General features: G+C 44.1%; 1 protein-coding gene across 1 annotated transcript; it reads right to left on the reverse strand.

Moving 5' to 3' along the window:
* Window positions 1-13346: 13346 nt before the first annotated feature.
* Window positions 13347-14423, reverse strand: gpr52 (G protein-coupled receptor 52). Its single transcript, XM_020532236.2, has one exon. The coding sequence runs from the start codon at window positions 14421-14423 to the stop codon at window positions 13347-13349; it is 1077 nt and encodes a 358-aa protein (XP_020387825.1).
* Between the last annotated feature and the right edge of the window lie 3281 nt (window positions 14424-17704).

Raw genomic sequence — 17704 nt, forward strand, 5'->3', positions numbered from 1 at the left:
TTGGAAAATAGAGAGTTAGGTGGCTGCTTCTGACCGGTGCAGACACTATGGACCAAAGGGCCTTTTTCTGTACTGTAGACTTCGATGACTCTAAAATGTCTCTACAGTTCTGAAATCAACTTTGAAATATTGGTCCCCAGTTGATAGACTTCCCAAGCAGGGGAAACAGTCTTTTACCATCTTCCTTTAGATTCCTGAAGAATGCTTTGTGTTTCAATAAGATGACCTCTTGTGCTTCTAAACTCCAGAGAGTATAGGTCCAGTCTACATAATCTCTCATGATAGAACACAACACTCCTGACCCATCTTAGAAATCAATGTGGTCAATCTTTGCTGCACCTCCTCTAAAGCAAGTCATCCTTCCTTAAGTACAGAGAACTGTACACGTTACTCCAAGTGTGGTTTCACCAAAGACGAAATTTTAAAAGACTAAGAACCCTCATATTCCGATGCCTTACAATACTTACTTACCTCATTCCTTGCTTTGTATGCTAGTTAACTTCTTGTGATTTCTTTTTTGTTCACTTGAGAAATATGGGCATTGTTGGCTGGCCAGCATTTATTGCCTCTTCTTAGTTACCCTTGAGAAGTGGTGGTGAACTGCCTTCTTGAACCACAGCAGTTCCAATGCTGTAGGATGACCCACAATATCCTTAGGGAGGGAATTCCAGGATTTTGATCCAGTGACAGTGAAGCTATGGTGACACATTTCCAAGTTAGGATGGTGACTTGGCTTGGAGGGGAACTTGCAGGGGTGGTGTTCCCATATATCTGCTGCCCTTGTCCTTCTAGATGGAAATAGTTGTGGGTTTGGAAGGTGCTGTCTGAGGACCTTTGGTGAATTTCTGCAGTGCATCTTGTAGATAGTACTCACTGCTGTTACTGATTGTCAGATGGTGGAGGGAGTGGATTTTTGTGGATGTGGAGCCAATCAAGCTGGCTGCGTTGTCCTGGATGGTGTCAAGCTTCTTGAGTGTTGTTGGGGCTGCACTCATCCAGGCAAGTGGGGAGTATTCCATCACACTCCTGACATGTGCGTTGTCGTCGCTGGACAAGCTTTCGGGAGTCTGGAGGTAAGTTCCTCTCTGCAGTATTCCCGGCCTCTGACCAGCTCTTATAGCCACTGTGGTGAGTCCAGTTGATTTTCCGGTCAATGGTAACCCCCAGGATGTTGATAGTGGGGGATTCAGTGATGGTAATGCCATTGAATGTCAAGGGACAGTGGTTAGATGGTCTCTTATTGGTGATGGCCATTGCCTGCCATTTGTATGGCACGGATATCACTTGCCACTTGTCAGTCCAAGCCTGGATATTATCCAGAATTTGTTACATGTGAACATGGACTGTTTCAATATCTGAAGAGTTGTGAATGGTGCTGAACATTGTGCAATCATTGGTGAGCATCCCCACTTCTGACATTATGAAGAAAGCAGCTGAAGATACAAAAGACCCCATAAACCACCAAATATTAATTTATTAATTTTGTACCTTTTGATAAACTTTTGACAACTTTTCCATTTTTACTAAAAAAGTGGATCATTTCACATTTCCCCATATTATTCTCCATCTGTGACCTTATAGTAGGTCACCATTAAGTTTGATATTTTCCATCTAGTGGGGCCTTCTATGAATCTAGGGAATTTTGGAAAATGAAAGCCAACGCATTTTGGTCCCTTTACTCAAGGGGGGGATGTAGTTGAACTGAAGGCAGCTCAGCGGAAGTTCACTAGATTAATTCCAGAGATGTAAGTTTGTCTTATGAACAGAGATTAAGCTGTTTAGGCCCGTATTCTTTGAAGTTTAGAAAAATGGAAGGAGATTTAATTGAGGTCTATAAGATGCTAAAGGGGACTGACAAAGCAGATGTGGAAGGGATGTTTCCCCTGGTGGGGCAATCTCGAATGAAAGGTCATACTTTTTAGAATAATGGGTGGCTGATTTGAAACAGAGATAATGAGAAATTACTTCTCTCAAAGGTTCGTGATTCTGTGGAATTCACTATCCAAGAGTGCAATGGATGCTGAGACATTGAGTAAATTGAAGGTCAAGGGAAGGAAGTTTTTAGTTAATTAATGGGTTGAAGAGGCAGCACTCAGGGAAATGGAGTTGAAGCCAAGATGAGATAAGCCACGATCATATTAAATGGCAAAGCAGGTGCAAGGGGCTGATTTGCCTACTCCTGCTCCTACTTCTTATGTTATGTCCTTAATAGGTGACTAGCTATTTTTTTTTTAAAGACCATACAATGACTTCCATCAGGTCTGGGGCACCTGTCAGCCCACAGTTCCAACTGAGCTATGGTTCACAAATATCTCTCTCCTGCCTTTCTCAGGAAGAAAGCAGTTACGTTTGTCACCATTCAATTGACAGGAACTATCCTAAAATTTAGGGAATTCTGGGCAATCAAGCTCACTATCCCTAAGCGTGACCTGTGGGCTCAGTGACTGTTCTGTGGAATAGCTGACAGAACTGGTGGCAGGAAACTTTGCCATTCAGAGGGTGCTTGAACAGGTTAAAGAACTGAACTGTGATTAGAAATGAGAATCACAAAATGTTTACAGCACAGGAAGCCATTGGCCCATCATATCTGGCCCTGAAGTCTGACAGGGGACTACAGTAGGAACAGTACTTCTTGCAGACAGAAATGAAGGGTGGATCTTTCAAAGGCTACAGGAAGGGTTATTCAGTTTATCACGCAGCATGTAAAATTCCACTGTTTACAACCTGTGGTCCCAGTGAGGTGTTTTTGTTGTAGAATTGAAGGAAATCATTCAACAATCAGTAAGAATAATATCCTGAATCAAGGCTGCTGATTATTTTTCTTGCAAGACCTTTTTTTTAAAAATCACAATGATTGCAAGATTGGCCTGCAGGATAAGTAGCATAGTTAAATAACTGAGCTAAACTAACTGATAGCACTCTAGGAAAGAACACATCTTTTCCCCAAATGACCTTCAAATGACACTTGTCTTACTATAACCTGTGGAGAAATCATCCTTAAGAACATTAGCTCTGCATAATTGATCTGCACCTTGTTACAGATGTTTCTGAAGCCACAAGAAGTGCTATTTTCAGAGAGACTGCATAAATTCTTTCCTGAGACAAAGATACTGAATTGCAAACTCAACACAGGTGAGTCCTCCCTTGTTCCTGTTTATATAGACATATACACTGTCCATTTTAGATTCAGTATTCTAATGTCAGGCCCTCAAGTAACAGAACTGACTCCTACATTCACAAGTGCAAATCCAACTCAGCCAGGGTTTATTCAATAGTGACCAGACTGCTACCCCACTCAAGAGATTGTTGAATGCTGGTGAACTGGCAGGCGAACCAAACAAAGTGACATTAATCTTAATATAAGACAAAAGATGACAAGTTGCTCAAGGAAACACCATGGACAAGGCAAGGTGCACTTCCATATAGAAACCACTAATATTTTTATTTGGAGGGGGTTGGGGTTCAGGGAGGCAGAGCTAGGAGAGGGAGCAGCTGGGAAAGGATAAGAAAGGGAAGAGGGCAAGAGAAGAAGAGGGAAGAAAGGGAAAGAAAAAGCAGGAAGGGGGATAAAGCAGGACAGAAAAATGAGAGGAGTGGTTAAAAAGTGAGGACAGAATGACAAAGTAAAGAGGAATGAGGCGGTAGAGGAAGGGTGAGGGGAGCAAGAGGGATGGGGAGAAGGAGGGGATGGAGGGGATGAGGAGATAGACACTGGGAGAGCTGCAGAATGATACAGGGTAAGCACTGGGAGAACTGGCCATGAATCTTATGGAAACTGACATAATCCATATTCAGGTGGTATTTCTTCTGAAAGTTTCTTTTGGAATTACTTGATGCTTTCTGACAGATTCCATTCTCCTCCCATCACCTTTCTATTAGTGCTATATACATTCTGCCCTAATAGTTTCATGCATCAGTCACCACAGATTCAATTAAAGCAATACAGAGAAATTCTGCTGTACCAATCACTGCGAAGACCGCTCACTCAGAATGATCAAAGTCTACTGCCCAAAACCACAAAATCTGTAGCTCGGGTTGTGGGTGAGGTCGTTGACTTGTTCACTGAGCTGGCTTGTTTTCGTTCAGATGTTTCGTCACCATTTACTGCTCAATCAGTGTAATAGTTAAGTGATTGGTCCAGTATTGTCTTATGGTTACCTTAAAAGCAGTTACCCATTATTGAAAGATTGCATGACAAAGATTTTTGACAATTTTTCAATAGAAGCGTTGAAAAAAAGTCACACTGTTGAGGTCTTCTTTGCAGCACAGAATAGATGCTTTGCCACAACAGGGCTATGTTAGTTTCACAATCTCATCACTCGTTCATTGAGAAAGGTACCACTGAATCACTCGGTGGGTTTAATTGTCACTCTCACCTGGTTCCATTCTTATCCATCTCATTGGAGTCAGAGAATTCCCTGCAATGCTTTCTCTTCATGCTCCCGCATTGTTCCCTCTGGACTCCCTCAAGGATCAATCCTTGGTCCCTCCTATTTCTCACCTACACGCTGCTCCTCAGGGACATAGTCCAAAAGCGCAATGTTAGCTTTTGCCATGTACACTGTCAACAGCCTTCCATCTCACCACCAGCTCTCCCCACTCCTCCACTGTCACTAAATTATCAGACTGCCTATCCCATATCCAGTACTGGATGGTCAGAGACTTCCTCCCTGAATACTGGAAAGACTGAAGCCATTGGTTTCAATGTCCATTTCAAACTCCGTTCCTGAGCTCCTAACCCATCCATCTCCAGGTCAACAATCTGAGATGAGGCCAATCTGGACAACTTGATATCACCTTTGATCCCAAGGCAAGCATCTGACCACCTAACTGCGCCATTCCCGAGATCACTTACTTCCACTTCCGTAACATCATCCAACTGTGGCTTTCCTTCAACTCATCTGCCACTGAAACCCTCATTCACAATGTTGTTAATTCAATGACTATTCCAAAACATTCCTGACAATCTCTGCAGTCTATGTCTTCATTTGCACTAGGCTCTGCTGATCCACACCTGAGCGAAGCCTTGATATTCAAAAATTCAGCCATCTGTGTTAAAAAACCCATCCTCTCCCCTCCCTATCTCTGGAAGCTCCTCCTGTCTCACAACCCTCCAAAGTTTCTGCACTCCTCTAATTCTGGTCTCTTCAACATTCTTGATTTTAAATGCTGTCTAGGGCCCCTAATTCTAGAATCCTCTGCTTAAACCTCTGCACTTTTCTGCCTATTTCGATTCCTTCAAGATGCTTCTATCTCTTGGGTGTGCCTGTACAATGATGTTACCACATTAGTAATCCACAAACACTAGCTTAGGTTCTCGTGACACAAGTTCAAATCCCACCAGAGCAGCTGGGTGAATTTAAATTCAATTAATCTGGACTTGAATGCCAGTGTCAGTGTTGGTGACCATGACAACTATCATCGATTGCAGTAAAAACCCTTCTGATTCGGCAATGTCCTTTCAGGAAGGAAATCTGCCATCCCTACCTGGTCTGGCCTACATGTGACTCCAGACCCAGGGCAAATCATAGATCATGGAAACAGGTTCTTCAGTCCAACCTTCCATGCCGACCACATTCCCAAACTAAACTGCATTTGGCCCACATCCCTCCAAACCTTGCCAATTCATGTACTTATCCAAATGCCTTTTAATCTTGTAACGGAGGTTGTTGACCTGCTCGTCAAGCTGGCTTGTTTTTGTTCAGACTCTTCATCACCATGCTAACTGTACTCCAAGCGGAGTAAAATAACATCGCTTCTTTGGAGGCTCCACTGATGATGTTACCTAGCATGGTGACGAAATGTCTGAATGAAAACAAGCCAACTCAGCGAGCAAGTCAACAAACTCACCCATAACCCGAGCTACAGATTTTTACCAAAAACTTTAATGTTGTAACTGTACCTGAATCTACCACTTCCTCTGTCAGTTCATTCCATATACTGACCACACGCTGTGTAAAAGAATTTACCCCTTTTTAAATCTTTGCCCCATCACCTGAAAAATATGCTCCCTAGTTTTGAACTCCCACACCTCAGGGAAAAGACCTTTGCTATTCACTTTATCCATGCCCCTCATGATTTTATAAACCTCTATAAGGTCACCCCTCAACCTCCTACAGTCCAGTGAAAAAGTCCCAGCCTATCCAGCCTATTTTTATAACTCAAACCCTCCATTCCTGGCAACACCAGGTGAATCTTTTCTGAACCCTCTACAATTTAATAATATACTTCCTATAGTAGGGCAACCAGAACTGCACACAGTACTTGAGAAGAGGCCTCACCAACGTCCTGTACAAACTCAACATGACGTCCTAACTCCTATACTCAAAGGTCTCCTGCACCTCTGCCCTCCCAGTATGTTGGTGATTTGTCCTGATATTAGCCATCCTCAGATTACGTTGTCAAGACAGTTCTGTGTGCAGTATAGATCAAGGGACCGTGGTGGGACCACTCTGGGTATTCTGTTCTGTGTCCCGGTTGGGCTCTGTCCTGTAGTTAGCTGTGGGAAATGTTGGAAGCTTAGTGAACATGAGCTTCTCGAGGAAGGAATGATGTATAACACATTCAAAGATGCTGTAGTCAGTCATATAATTGAATGTAATTTTAATGCCTAACATCTAAATTTAAGCCACAGTCCTTACCTTTGAATGAAAGCCAGATATAGGCGGATATGACTTTCTAAAATCACATCAATTTGATCAAAATCCTTTTGTAATTGATAGCCATTAGAAGCCTTTCTGTATCGATAAAACTGTTTTGTGTAAGGTTGAAAGATTCCCAGCTGAAAAAGATCAGCCACTCTATGGCGTTGGTCAGGTACAGTGGACTTTGCTTTTCGTGCTGGAGGATCCCTTCACTCATTCAGCCCACTCATATTCTTGGCTTCCAAGGAGTCCATTGCCTCCATATTGCTTTTGCTATCTCACATTGAACCAGCTGACTCAACTCCAAGGATTCCAATGTTTGACTGGAAACCAGGAATTAGAATTAATAAGAACAGCACCTCAGGATTGGGGAGGATAGGATGAGTAGCTAGTTAATCCATGCTAGGCTGTCATGAAGCCAACGGAGGTAGCACTACACACTGGCAATCAGTGCTATCTTCCGGACAGGTCGATCATATTGATAATTATGGAATTGTTAAGGTTTCGTGCTTAGGAAAATATCCCACACCACCTGCTAAGTTCTGTGGACCTGATCCTCCTCCACCTCTAGCTGAGTTTTTCCAGCGTTCTTAGTCACCAAGAACGGATGCCATGATGTGGAGGTGCAGGTGTTGGAATGGGATGGACAAGGTCAAAAATCACACGACACCAGGTTATAGTCCAACAGGTTTATCTGAAGACACAAGCTTTCGGAGTCTCACTCCTTCGCCAGGTGTCAGTGAGAGGTGGCATCAGACACTGAATTTATTAGCAAACGATCAAAGGGTCATCGAACTTATGTGAATGTATTGAACAAACGTAAGATGGCTGTTAAATCTTTAACCAGTTAGAAAGGATTAATATGCAAATCCCAGAATTTCTTTCAAGTCACTGCCCCAAGATAACTAAAGGTTTTATCAGTATACCAGAGATGATATCTCAGGTCAAACAACGCATCTTAGGTGTGCGGCCATGTTTAGAATCTGGCTGTGTATTAACTTAGAGTTAATGTAGGAATTTATAAAATGCCACATTGACTGTCTATAATTGTATTTATATGTATTTTGAATAAAGTAAAAGGATTGGTGTGATTTTACAAAGTTCTATCTTGCTTTCATTCAAAGGTAAGGGCTAATGGCTTAAACTTGGATTTCTGGCATTAAAATTACATTCAACAATATGACTGACCTTAGCATTTTTGAAACCCATTATACGTCATTCCTTCTTTAAAAAGCTCATGTTCATTAAGCTTCAGACAAATCCCCTAGCCAAGTGAAGTACGAGGCCCAATCAAAAAACAGAAAATAAACACCGAGAATGTCCCACAGTGGTCACCTATTGTGCATATAGAACTGTCCTGAGAATATAATTTGAATACGACAGATGTCACAACGAATTGCCAATATACTGGGAGCTGACACGGGCACAGGGCTCCAGACAGCACCAAGAGTTTCTCTGTTTAAATTTGATTGAGAGAGAATTCCAGGACACACTGTTGATAAGCAAGACCCCTGTCCCAGTCCTGTAATGGTAAATGAACAGCAGTGAAATTAATCACGAAAGCCGTGGCGGAGACGACAAAATAATTTTCTACAACATTTGAAAAATTCCCAACTGGAGAAAACTCATCTCACAAGCTAGTCACGTGCAGTCAGGAAAGCTCACACTTCATCATTAAGATACTCTTTAACCAGACACATCCAAAATTCCCATGCCAGTTAGGAGACAAACTCTGGAAAATTCCCATATGACCAGCTATGATAGGGGCACTTGCCTCTTATGAAGCACTTTTCTTCATAAGAAAGAATTTATATTGATCTTTTCATAACCTTGGGATGTTTCAAAGTATGTTAAAAACTATTAAGTCCATGAAAAGTCCTGCACAAGCTAGAGAAGTCCCATAAGTAGCTGTGTGAGATTGACCAGTCAACTTGTTTCAGTGGTGTCAGTAGAGTATCCATCATTCCGACAGTGCTGCACTCCCTCAGTACTGACCCTCTGACAGTGCAGCACTCCCTCAGTACTGCATTGCACTCTCAGCCTGGATGACCTGCTCACGTCTCTGGAGTGGGACGTGAAGCCACAACATTATGAGTCTGAGGGATAATGCTCCCGACCGAGGCCCAGCCGACTGTTTACTTCTATGTAGTTATTATTCCTAGTAACGACTGGCTGGTTAGACTTTCTGAATGAATACTCTGTTTTTATACACACGCCCTACTTGATTTTCTACACGTATTTAATATCGTGAGAGGCAACACTGAATCAGCTCCTCAGTCGGCAAAAACACAAATGTTCTTCCCACAACACTGAGGTGTGTTTGGTTTCTTACTGGAATCCAGAGTCTTGGACATTGTCACGCACAGACTACTTATACTAATGTAGAGAGCAGTGTTTTCACATCCAACTGATTTCACCTTAAACAGCAACAATGCTGTTTAATACTGTCCACAATTAAAGATTAAGCATATCTTAAATTGAGAACATCAACTCTTACCAACAGAATGCTTTACTGCAATCTATCTGGAAGGTGGTACTTGGTGGGGAGGGGTGTTACCTCCACATGTATGCTGAATATACTCAGTTCAACTCACTACTACCTGTCTTGGCCTATCCACTATCTCTATTTCATCAGATTGCTTGTCCAACATCCAGCACTGCCACCCATGTCCTAACTCACACCGAGTCTCACTCACCCACCATGCGCCCTCTGAACTATAATGGTTCAATATTTGGCTAAATCTTAATTTTCAAGCTCTCACTCTTGACTTTCAATCCTTCCATGGTCTTGACCCTCTGAGATATCTGCTCTCCGGCATTTCTGGCCTTTTAATTTTAATTGCTCCAACATTGTCAGTTACACCTTCAACTGCCCTAAGCTCTGCAACACTCTCCCTAACCTGGCTTGTCTCACTTTCCTCCACTAAGACCTTTCCTAAATCCAACCGCTGGCCAAGTTTGTTTCTTAATACCTCCTTTAAGTGACTCAGTGTCGAATTTTGTTTGGGAAGTAGTGTGGAATGTTTTGTTCTAGCAAAACCACTATGTAAGGTGTTGATTTGTTGAGGGAACTTTTTTTCATTATCTATTTGTGGGATGTAGATGTCACTAACTGGGCCAGAATTTATTGCCTGTCCCTAGTTGCCTTCGAGGAGGTGGTGGTAAACTGTCTCCATGATCTGCTGCAGGGCATGTTGTGCAGGGACATACATGATGCTCTTCGGCAGGGAATTCTAGGATTTTGACCAAGTGACAGTGAAGGGATGGCGATGTATTTCCAAGTCAGGATGGCAAGTAGCTTGGAGGGGAACTTGCAGGGGGTGGTGGCCCCATGTACCTGCTACCCTTGTCCTCTAGATAGAAGTGGTCGTTGGTTTGGAAGGTGCTGTCTGAGCAACTTTGATGAATTTCAGCAGTGCATCTTGGAGATGGTAACACTTCTGAGCGTTAGTGGTGGAGAGAGTGGATGTGGGTGTCAATTAAGTTGCTTTGTCCTGGATGGTGTCAAGATTCTTCAGTGTTACTGGTACTGCATCTATCCAGGCAACTGGGGAGTATTCCATCACACTCCTGACTTCTGTGCCGTCAATGGTGAACATCCTTGGGGAGTCAGGAGGTAAGGTACTTGCTGCAGTATTCATAGCCTCTGACCTGCTCTTGTAGCCACTGTATTTATATGGCTAGTCCAGTTCAATTTCTGGTAAATGATAAACCCCAGGATGTTGACAGTGGAGGATTCAGTCACAGTAATGATATTGACAAAATTGGAGGTGTAGTGGATAGCGACGAAGGTCACATCGAAGAACAACGGGACCTTGATCAGATGGGCCAATGGGCCGACAAGTGGCAGATGGAGTTCAGTTTAGATAAATGTGAGGTGCTGCATTTTGGAAAGGCAAATCAGGGCAGGACTAATACACTTAATGGTAAAGTCCCCTGGTGAGCGTTGCCAAAAAAAGAGACGTTGGGGTGCAGGTTCACAGTTCCTTGAAAGTGGAGTCACAGGGAGACAGGATAGTAAAGAAGGCATTTGGTACGCTTGCGTTTATTGGTCAGTGCACGGAGTATAGGAGTTGGAAGGTCATGTTGCGGCTGTACATGACATCGGTTAGACCACTTTTGGAATACTGCATTCAATCCTGATCTCCCCGTTATAGGAAAGATGTTGTGAAACTTGAAAGGATTCAGAAAAGATTTACAAGGATATTGCCAGGGTTGGAAGGTTGGAACTATAGGGAGAGGTTGGATAGACGAGAGCTGTTTTTGCTGGAGCGTTGGAGGATGAGAGGTTAAAGAAGGTTATAAGATCATGAGGGGCATGGATAGTGTGAATAGTCAATTTCTTTTCCTCAGGGTCGTGGAGTCCAAATCTAGAGGCCATAGGTTTAAGGTGAGACGGGAAAGATTTAAAAAGGACCTAAGGGGCAACTTTTTCACACAGAGGGTGGTGTGTGTATGGAACGAGCTGCCAGAGGAGGTGGTGGAGGCTGGTACAACTAGAACATTTAAAAGGCATCTGGACGGATATATGAATAGGAAGGGTTTAGAGGGATATGGGCCAAATGCTGGCAAATGGGACGAGATTAATGGAGAATATCTGGTCAGCATGGACAGGTTGGACTGAAGGGTCTGTTTCTGTGCTGTACATCTCCGTGACTCCATGACTCCATAACTCCATGAATATCAAGGACAACATTTAGATTTTCTCTTGTTGTAGATGGTCAACATTGCATGAGGATTGCCACAGCACAGCACAGGGGACAGCACTGCCCAGCAGCTGCAGTGAAACAGCTTTCCATTGGATTGGGGTCGCATTTCTTTTGAAAAACTGAGGCCAAAACCAAATAACTCTGAAAATAGAGGAGAAGAAGTGATAAATTAAGAAGCTGCGATTGGCTGACACCCTAGCAAGAGGACAACACAGGGACAACTAAGGCAGCTCATCTTGGGGCTAATTCTGGAGGCACAGCTACATCACTGGAAGGCTGCACTGGAGGAGGAGCTATGCTATAAGAGGAAAAGGGACACTGCAGAGCAATCTGCACTGGAATGTGGTCGATGCAAAAAAGGAATGCGGTGCACCTTATACCAAAGATAATCGAAAACTGAGAGAAAGGAGGCTAATCAAAAAGGCAAAGGAAACAACAGACAAAACCTTCACAAAATTGATGGAATCCTGTAGCAGACTGCAGTGCACTGGGAGACAATCACACTCGGTCGATTCAGGGCGATTCATTTATTAAACCTCTTCGATACAGGCTGTTCAAATATGTATTCTATAGATATATGTATTATATATATATAAAAGTCACTTTTTAAATGTAAAACAATTAACAATAAATCAATGTTTAAAAATAATTTAACATTACATTCTTACAGCTTAATTCTCCCATATCACACAGTACATAACCCTTCAAGTACTACAGCAACACCCTTGCACCCAGCAGGTAATCGAAAAGTTGGTTTCAGGATGTGGTGCTGGCAGGTGGAAAGGCATTCCACAAACTGCTCTCTGAGTCAGTGCTGACTGACCGAACGTACCAGAAGCAAAGATGCTGGAGAGATCGAAGGGTTAATCAGCGGCATTCACACCGAGGACAATGCAAATATTCACTGCTGTTTCCCCTTTTTTTTTGCAACGTATTCCTGAGTAGCGTGACACAAACAGAATCAGAAGATATCCCCCCCCAACCCCAGCCTTCGCTTCTTCTCTCTTTATATCAATGGTCCCGGTGCCAGTGGAACAGTCAAACCCAGTTGGCACTTTCTTTCATCCCTATCAATACCAGAACTACAGAGAGGACAAGTCACTGTCACAGTTAATGCAACAACCTGAAATATCTTTCAGGATATGTATCAATGCACTGTGACTTTTTTTTGCGTTCAATTCTTATTGTTTAAAGATAAATTCAACTCCTGCCCTCTTTAACCCTCTTGTACTCCTCGAAACAATAAATGTGGGTTAGTTACATCAGGCACAGACACAGAATAAACTCCACCAAATATTTTGTACAATATGTGCAAGCTTACACTGACATGTTATAAAGAGTTGCAGCCTACATCAGAAGACGGCACACCTAGTGAAAGTGTTTATGTTCCTGTAGAAAGCTGTACAAACATCTGCCCCATGCTTTTGGTGATCAGAATGATGTATAGTCAATACAGTACCTCGAGGAGCACTCTTAACAAAAGCCTCTCCACTGCTCAGCCCTTCTACTCATATTCCAAAGCAGTGAATGCAATGCCCTCTTCAGCTAGTTACTCTGTAATTAGGGTCGAGGTCTTTAGGTAGTTAATAGGTTGATTACATTATGAGCTCCATCTTGAACAAATGATCAGAACACTGCAGACCAGTTATCACCTTCTGGCATCCCAAAGTGGGTCGTAGGAATCTGAGACACTCTTCCCAAGCAGTTGTTGAGACCAGGGTTTAAATTGAAGATTTCAAAACAAACCTGACAGATTTGTGAAAGACAGGGTTAATAAGGATTGTGGAACCAAGGCAGGTAGACAGGGTTAAGATACAGATCATGATCTACAAGAATAGTGGAATGGCCTCCTGTCGCTCCACAACAGACCATTCCAGCGAGCCCTTTAGCTATCACTTCTCCTGTTCCCACAGGCGGTTTTGCATAAGAATGCCAGACAGTAGGGAGTGCTGTAACCGCAATCTGCTTTCTGTCCTCAAAAACACTTGGGCCGTTAGATGGAGCAGGAATTGGCCCGTTTCCTGGGTTTGGGATCTCTCGCCGTCTCGTCCCCCAAAGGCAGGCACAGTGAGCAGGCCGTTTGTGACAGTCTCCTCAAGCCCAGCCTGAAGACGCTATTAGAGAGGTTGTAGATGACACAGTTGCAGAAGCTGTTGCTGATGGCAAGCCACGTCGTTACGAAGGACAGCGAGGGGCTCTCCAGCACACGGGAGCTCTCCAGCAAGAAGTAAAGAATGTAGGGGAGCCACAGCACGTAGAAGACGCTTGTAATCCGAAACAGGACCATTGCGTAGCGCCGGTCAGGGCTGGGCCCACCCTCAGCAGCTTCCACATCCTGGGTGGGAAACCGGGCACGGCGCTCATTAATTTCTTTGGTGTGCTGCCGGCAGATTTTAAAAATGTGGAAGTAGGTGAAGCAGACGATGAAGGCAGCAGGGGCATACAGCAAACAGACTATGAAGCCTGTGAAGTAAGCGTTGGTTTCCCAAGAGGTAGCACACCATTCAAATATGTCTCCATGATAGCCTGGCTTCTCCCATCCAAAGAATGAGGGCAGGAAAACTGCACAGGAGTATATCCATATGAGAATGATACACAGCCTAAGACGGCACGGGGTGACTAGCTGGCTGTAGGAGAGTGGTTTTGTAATGGCAAGGTAGCGGTCGACACTGATGCAAGCCAGGCAAGCCATGGACACACTCTTCAGCACTGAAATGACGTAGCCAAAAACCTGGCAGGTGAGAGATTCCTGCATACCCGTGGGATAGTGAAGGAGGGAGAGTGCAGGAACCAAGCAGCTTACCCCAACAAGTAGGTCTGCATAGGCCATGGTCTGGATGAAGTAGCTCGTGGTGTAATGGTGAAGGAGTGGGGCACAGTGGAACACAAAGATCACCATCAGATTTCCCACTATGATCAGAACTGTCAGCAACACGATGATGGCAGTCTCGAGGACACAAACGTCAACTGCGTCGTAGTGGCCAAAGCCCAATGGGCAAGCGTGGTTGGACAGGTTAACCGAGGTGTTGCTCACACTCTCAGCTCTCCATTCAACCGTGGACTGGTTCATGGCAGAGGTAAGGGTGGGCCACAGACCACAGCGACTGGAAGCAGCCAGCACAGCATTTGCTCTTAACTGCAGTTCCTCCGTCTCAATCTGCTGCTGCCCTGCTTTCACTCTACTCTTCCGGCATGCTGTGGCTCACTCCCCGCTCCGACTCATTCTGCTGCTCCCCTGGTCCACTCCACTCCTCACTCTCACACTGCTCCGTTCTGCTCCTCCGGCTTGCTCTGCTGCTCCCCTCAGTCTCCGCAGCCAGCACTTTCGGGCTGCACATGCCTCCTCAGCATCAGAGGACTGCTGACACACCTCAACACAGCAAGGCTGCTGACTAGCTCCCTCCAGTGTACCGCTTCCAGCTGTTTCTCATAACAGAGTAAAGAGAGAGAAGGAGACCAGAGCCCTGAGAGAAATGTAAAGATCTCACAGAATGCCAATGCCAAGGTATATTCCCTTCCTCTTAAAAAGTGGCCTGAGGCACTTTTTGTCTTAGGTGCAAAAATGCCGCGAGCTCTTCAAAGACCGCAAAATCAGCCAAGAAGCAGGAAGGTAGTGGACTGCATTTGCAGATAATTCCAAATTCCCAGGCTGCCAAACACATTAATCAATGTTTCGGTCCTTGCGAGAGGAGAGGCTGCATGTACAAAGCAGTAATCTCCTGATTCAGAGGAGAGTCTAGCGTATCCATTGTGCTAAAGAAACACATCCTGTCAGTGCCACATTCGTAGTGCCACTGCTCTCTTCTCCTCTCGCGGCAGCTGCACCTGAGCCCCTCGCCTTTGCTCCATCACAGCTGATGCGGAAGAATTCTAGCCACCTTTGCTTCCCTGCCCCCGAACAAGCAGCTACAGCACCAATGGCCATCGGAGCTGGGTTTTTTTTTGTCGCTTGGTAACAGTTGCCAGGCACATGTCGGCTCACAGCCACTCACACTAACGCTGCCCTAGACTGTGACAAACGAAGACAACGTGACGGGACCAACCAGCTTTACAGTCGGATTGCCCCTGAAGGCTGGTTCCTAAATCAGGCACAGACAGACCACAACAAACAGTGCCGGGAGGAGAGAGTTCACAGAGTTGGTCTCCGCACAAAGGGAACATGAACACAAAGCCACACCTTCACTGCACTAACCCTAATGTCAGCTGTAATACAATCAGCACAGGAAAGCTCCATTCATTATTCATCACACAAAGGTCATTATAAATTTAGCTTGCAACCTGTTTAATGACATTTGCATTACTAACGAGCTTAGTGGACTACATACATGTACTGTCCTACAGACTGACTGCCCCTCGAATGCACTAAGGACACATTTTGCAGGTCAGGATGAACAGAGGTCAGTGATAACCATCCCACAATATTACAAAAGGAGATTGTGTTCGGGGTGAGGGGAGGTGTATCCTGCATCAATTACACTCCAAATGATAAGGTGGGTGCAGGCCTGCACACCTGCCCAGTGTGCGGCTCCAATTAGGGATCAGTTACAGCATTACCCCACAGCTGCAAGAGTGATAAGGAGAAGTCAGTGGCTAAGTACAGGGTGAACGAGGAGGAATGAGGGAAAGGAGGAAGTGACCCAACAAGGGGAAAGCAAAAGTGACAGAGCGAGGGAAGGGAGTGGAGGGTGAGTGATGGAGGAGTAAGTGACAGAGGAAGAGCTCAGAATCCATGCTGCAAGCAAGAATATTTTCTGAAGTGGTAGCCCTACTGCTGACTGAAGAAACTGTTTGTGAATACACTCCAGGCCCAGGTTATTATTTTCAAACAAAAAAAAAATTCAACATGTAATCCTAATTGAAACTCTAGTCCCTTTATAAACTCCCTGTACACATACACACAGAGATAAGTGGACTGGGTAAAATAGGTTATGTGGAGAGAAACTGGAAGGATAGCTCAGTGGTCTTGGTGCCCATATTCTGTTGTTGCGATGATCATTATGACTCTTCTGATGGCCATATTCTCCTTCAATCATCCTTTTCTGGGTGCTTCCATTGGTTGGCAAGAGACACAAGATGACTAGCACCCCTATAACGGTCGCTGACTTGTGAGTTAAAAGTCACAGCTTACAAGAACTGTTGCAGGAAAAATAAATTGGCTTTCTTCAGATTTGCAGTGAGTTTTGATTGCAGAGAACAGAGAGACTATTCCTCAGCTGTGGAAGAGCAGAACAGGACAGTCCTCTCTTTCAGTAACTTGCTCCCAGCTCCAGGCTGTTCAGGTGCCTGAGAACCAATCAAACAGTAGTTGACAGGCAAAAAGGTTTCTGTCATTGATAACTGGTCATTAGCCCATAGACCAATCAACTTCTTGTTGCCAGCAAAAACTGCACTGGTACACCCACTTGGCTCTAAATTGACTGCAACCTGAACTTCAATTATTACTTGTTCAAGTCATTGTTTTCATGTTCCTTCACATGCGTGTCAGATCACTTGTTTTCAAAACTGCAGTCATCCATTCAAACACTGGTTTTTAAATCAGCTCTTTCTCATTTCAGGTCCCCGTTTTTAAAAACACAAAATAAAAAAATCACGGTCCTCACAATTTATAAAGCGTCTTTTGAAAAGAAATGCCTGGATATGCTTTGTAGCCAATGAAGGATATAGCAGCCAGCTGGTGCACTGGAAGCTCCTACAAGCAACAATGTGACAATGACCATCTAATCTGTTTTAGTCATATTGGTTAAGGGACACAGACCAGGGAATCAGATAGAAAACAAGATTACCCTTCATCACTTTTCCTCCATCTCCTGCCTTTCGTGTAGCACTCAGACTTTGAGACCTTGAGACTTTTCATTATGTTAAAGGAATTATATAAATATCAGCTATTGTAGTTGTTCAGATAGCCCAGTTGCTGTTATAAGCTGACAATGTGAGCTGTAGCTCCTCATTCCCTTTTCTGGAATGTAGTACAGAACAATGTCACATTAACTTCACGTGCAGATAGTATCCCAACGTATCACTGGACAATGCTGTCACTTCATTTGACGGTGCAAATGTGCAGTCTGTCCTTAACAAATGCTTTTCTTCAGATCAGACTTCATTCTTACAATCTATACACTGCTTCTGCAGCTCAGGATATAGTCGCATTGCAAATTAAATGACTCCATCACAGGGCAACTCGGTGAAAATCTCTCAGATTCAACATGTGCTGTTCAACAGCACCCTGACACAAACAGCAGTGAAAAATAGGGATGTAATAATATTAGCTTTTCAATGATCGGACCACACATGGGATCTGGTCAGTGCCTTATGCAGCTGCACTACAATCTCTTTTGATCTACACCGACTCTT

The sequence above is a fragment of the Rhincodon typus genome, chromosome 10 (assembly GCF_021869965.1).
Source record: "Rhincodon typus isolate 14 chromosome 10, sRhiTyp1.1, whole genome shotgun sequence".
NCBI classification, from domain to species: Eukaryota; Metazoa; Chordata; class Chondrichthyes; order Orectolobiformes; family Rhincodontidae; genus Rhincodon; species Rhincodon typus.

Bases quoted from the DNA above. Each gene is read 5' to 3' on its own strand.
- gpr52 (XM_020532236.2), bottom strand. From the start codon at position 14,423: ATGAACCAGTCCACGGTTGAATGGAGAGCTGAGAGTGTGAGCAACACC.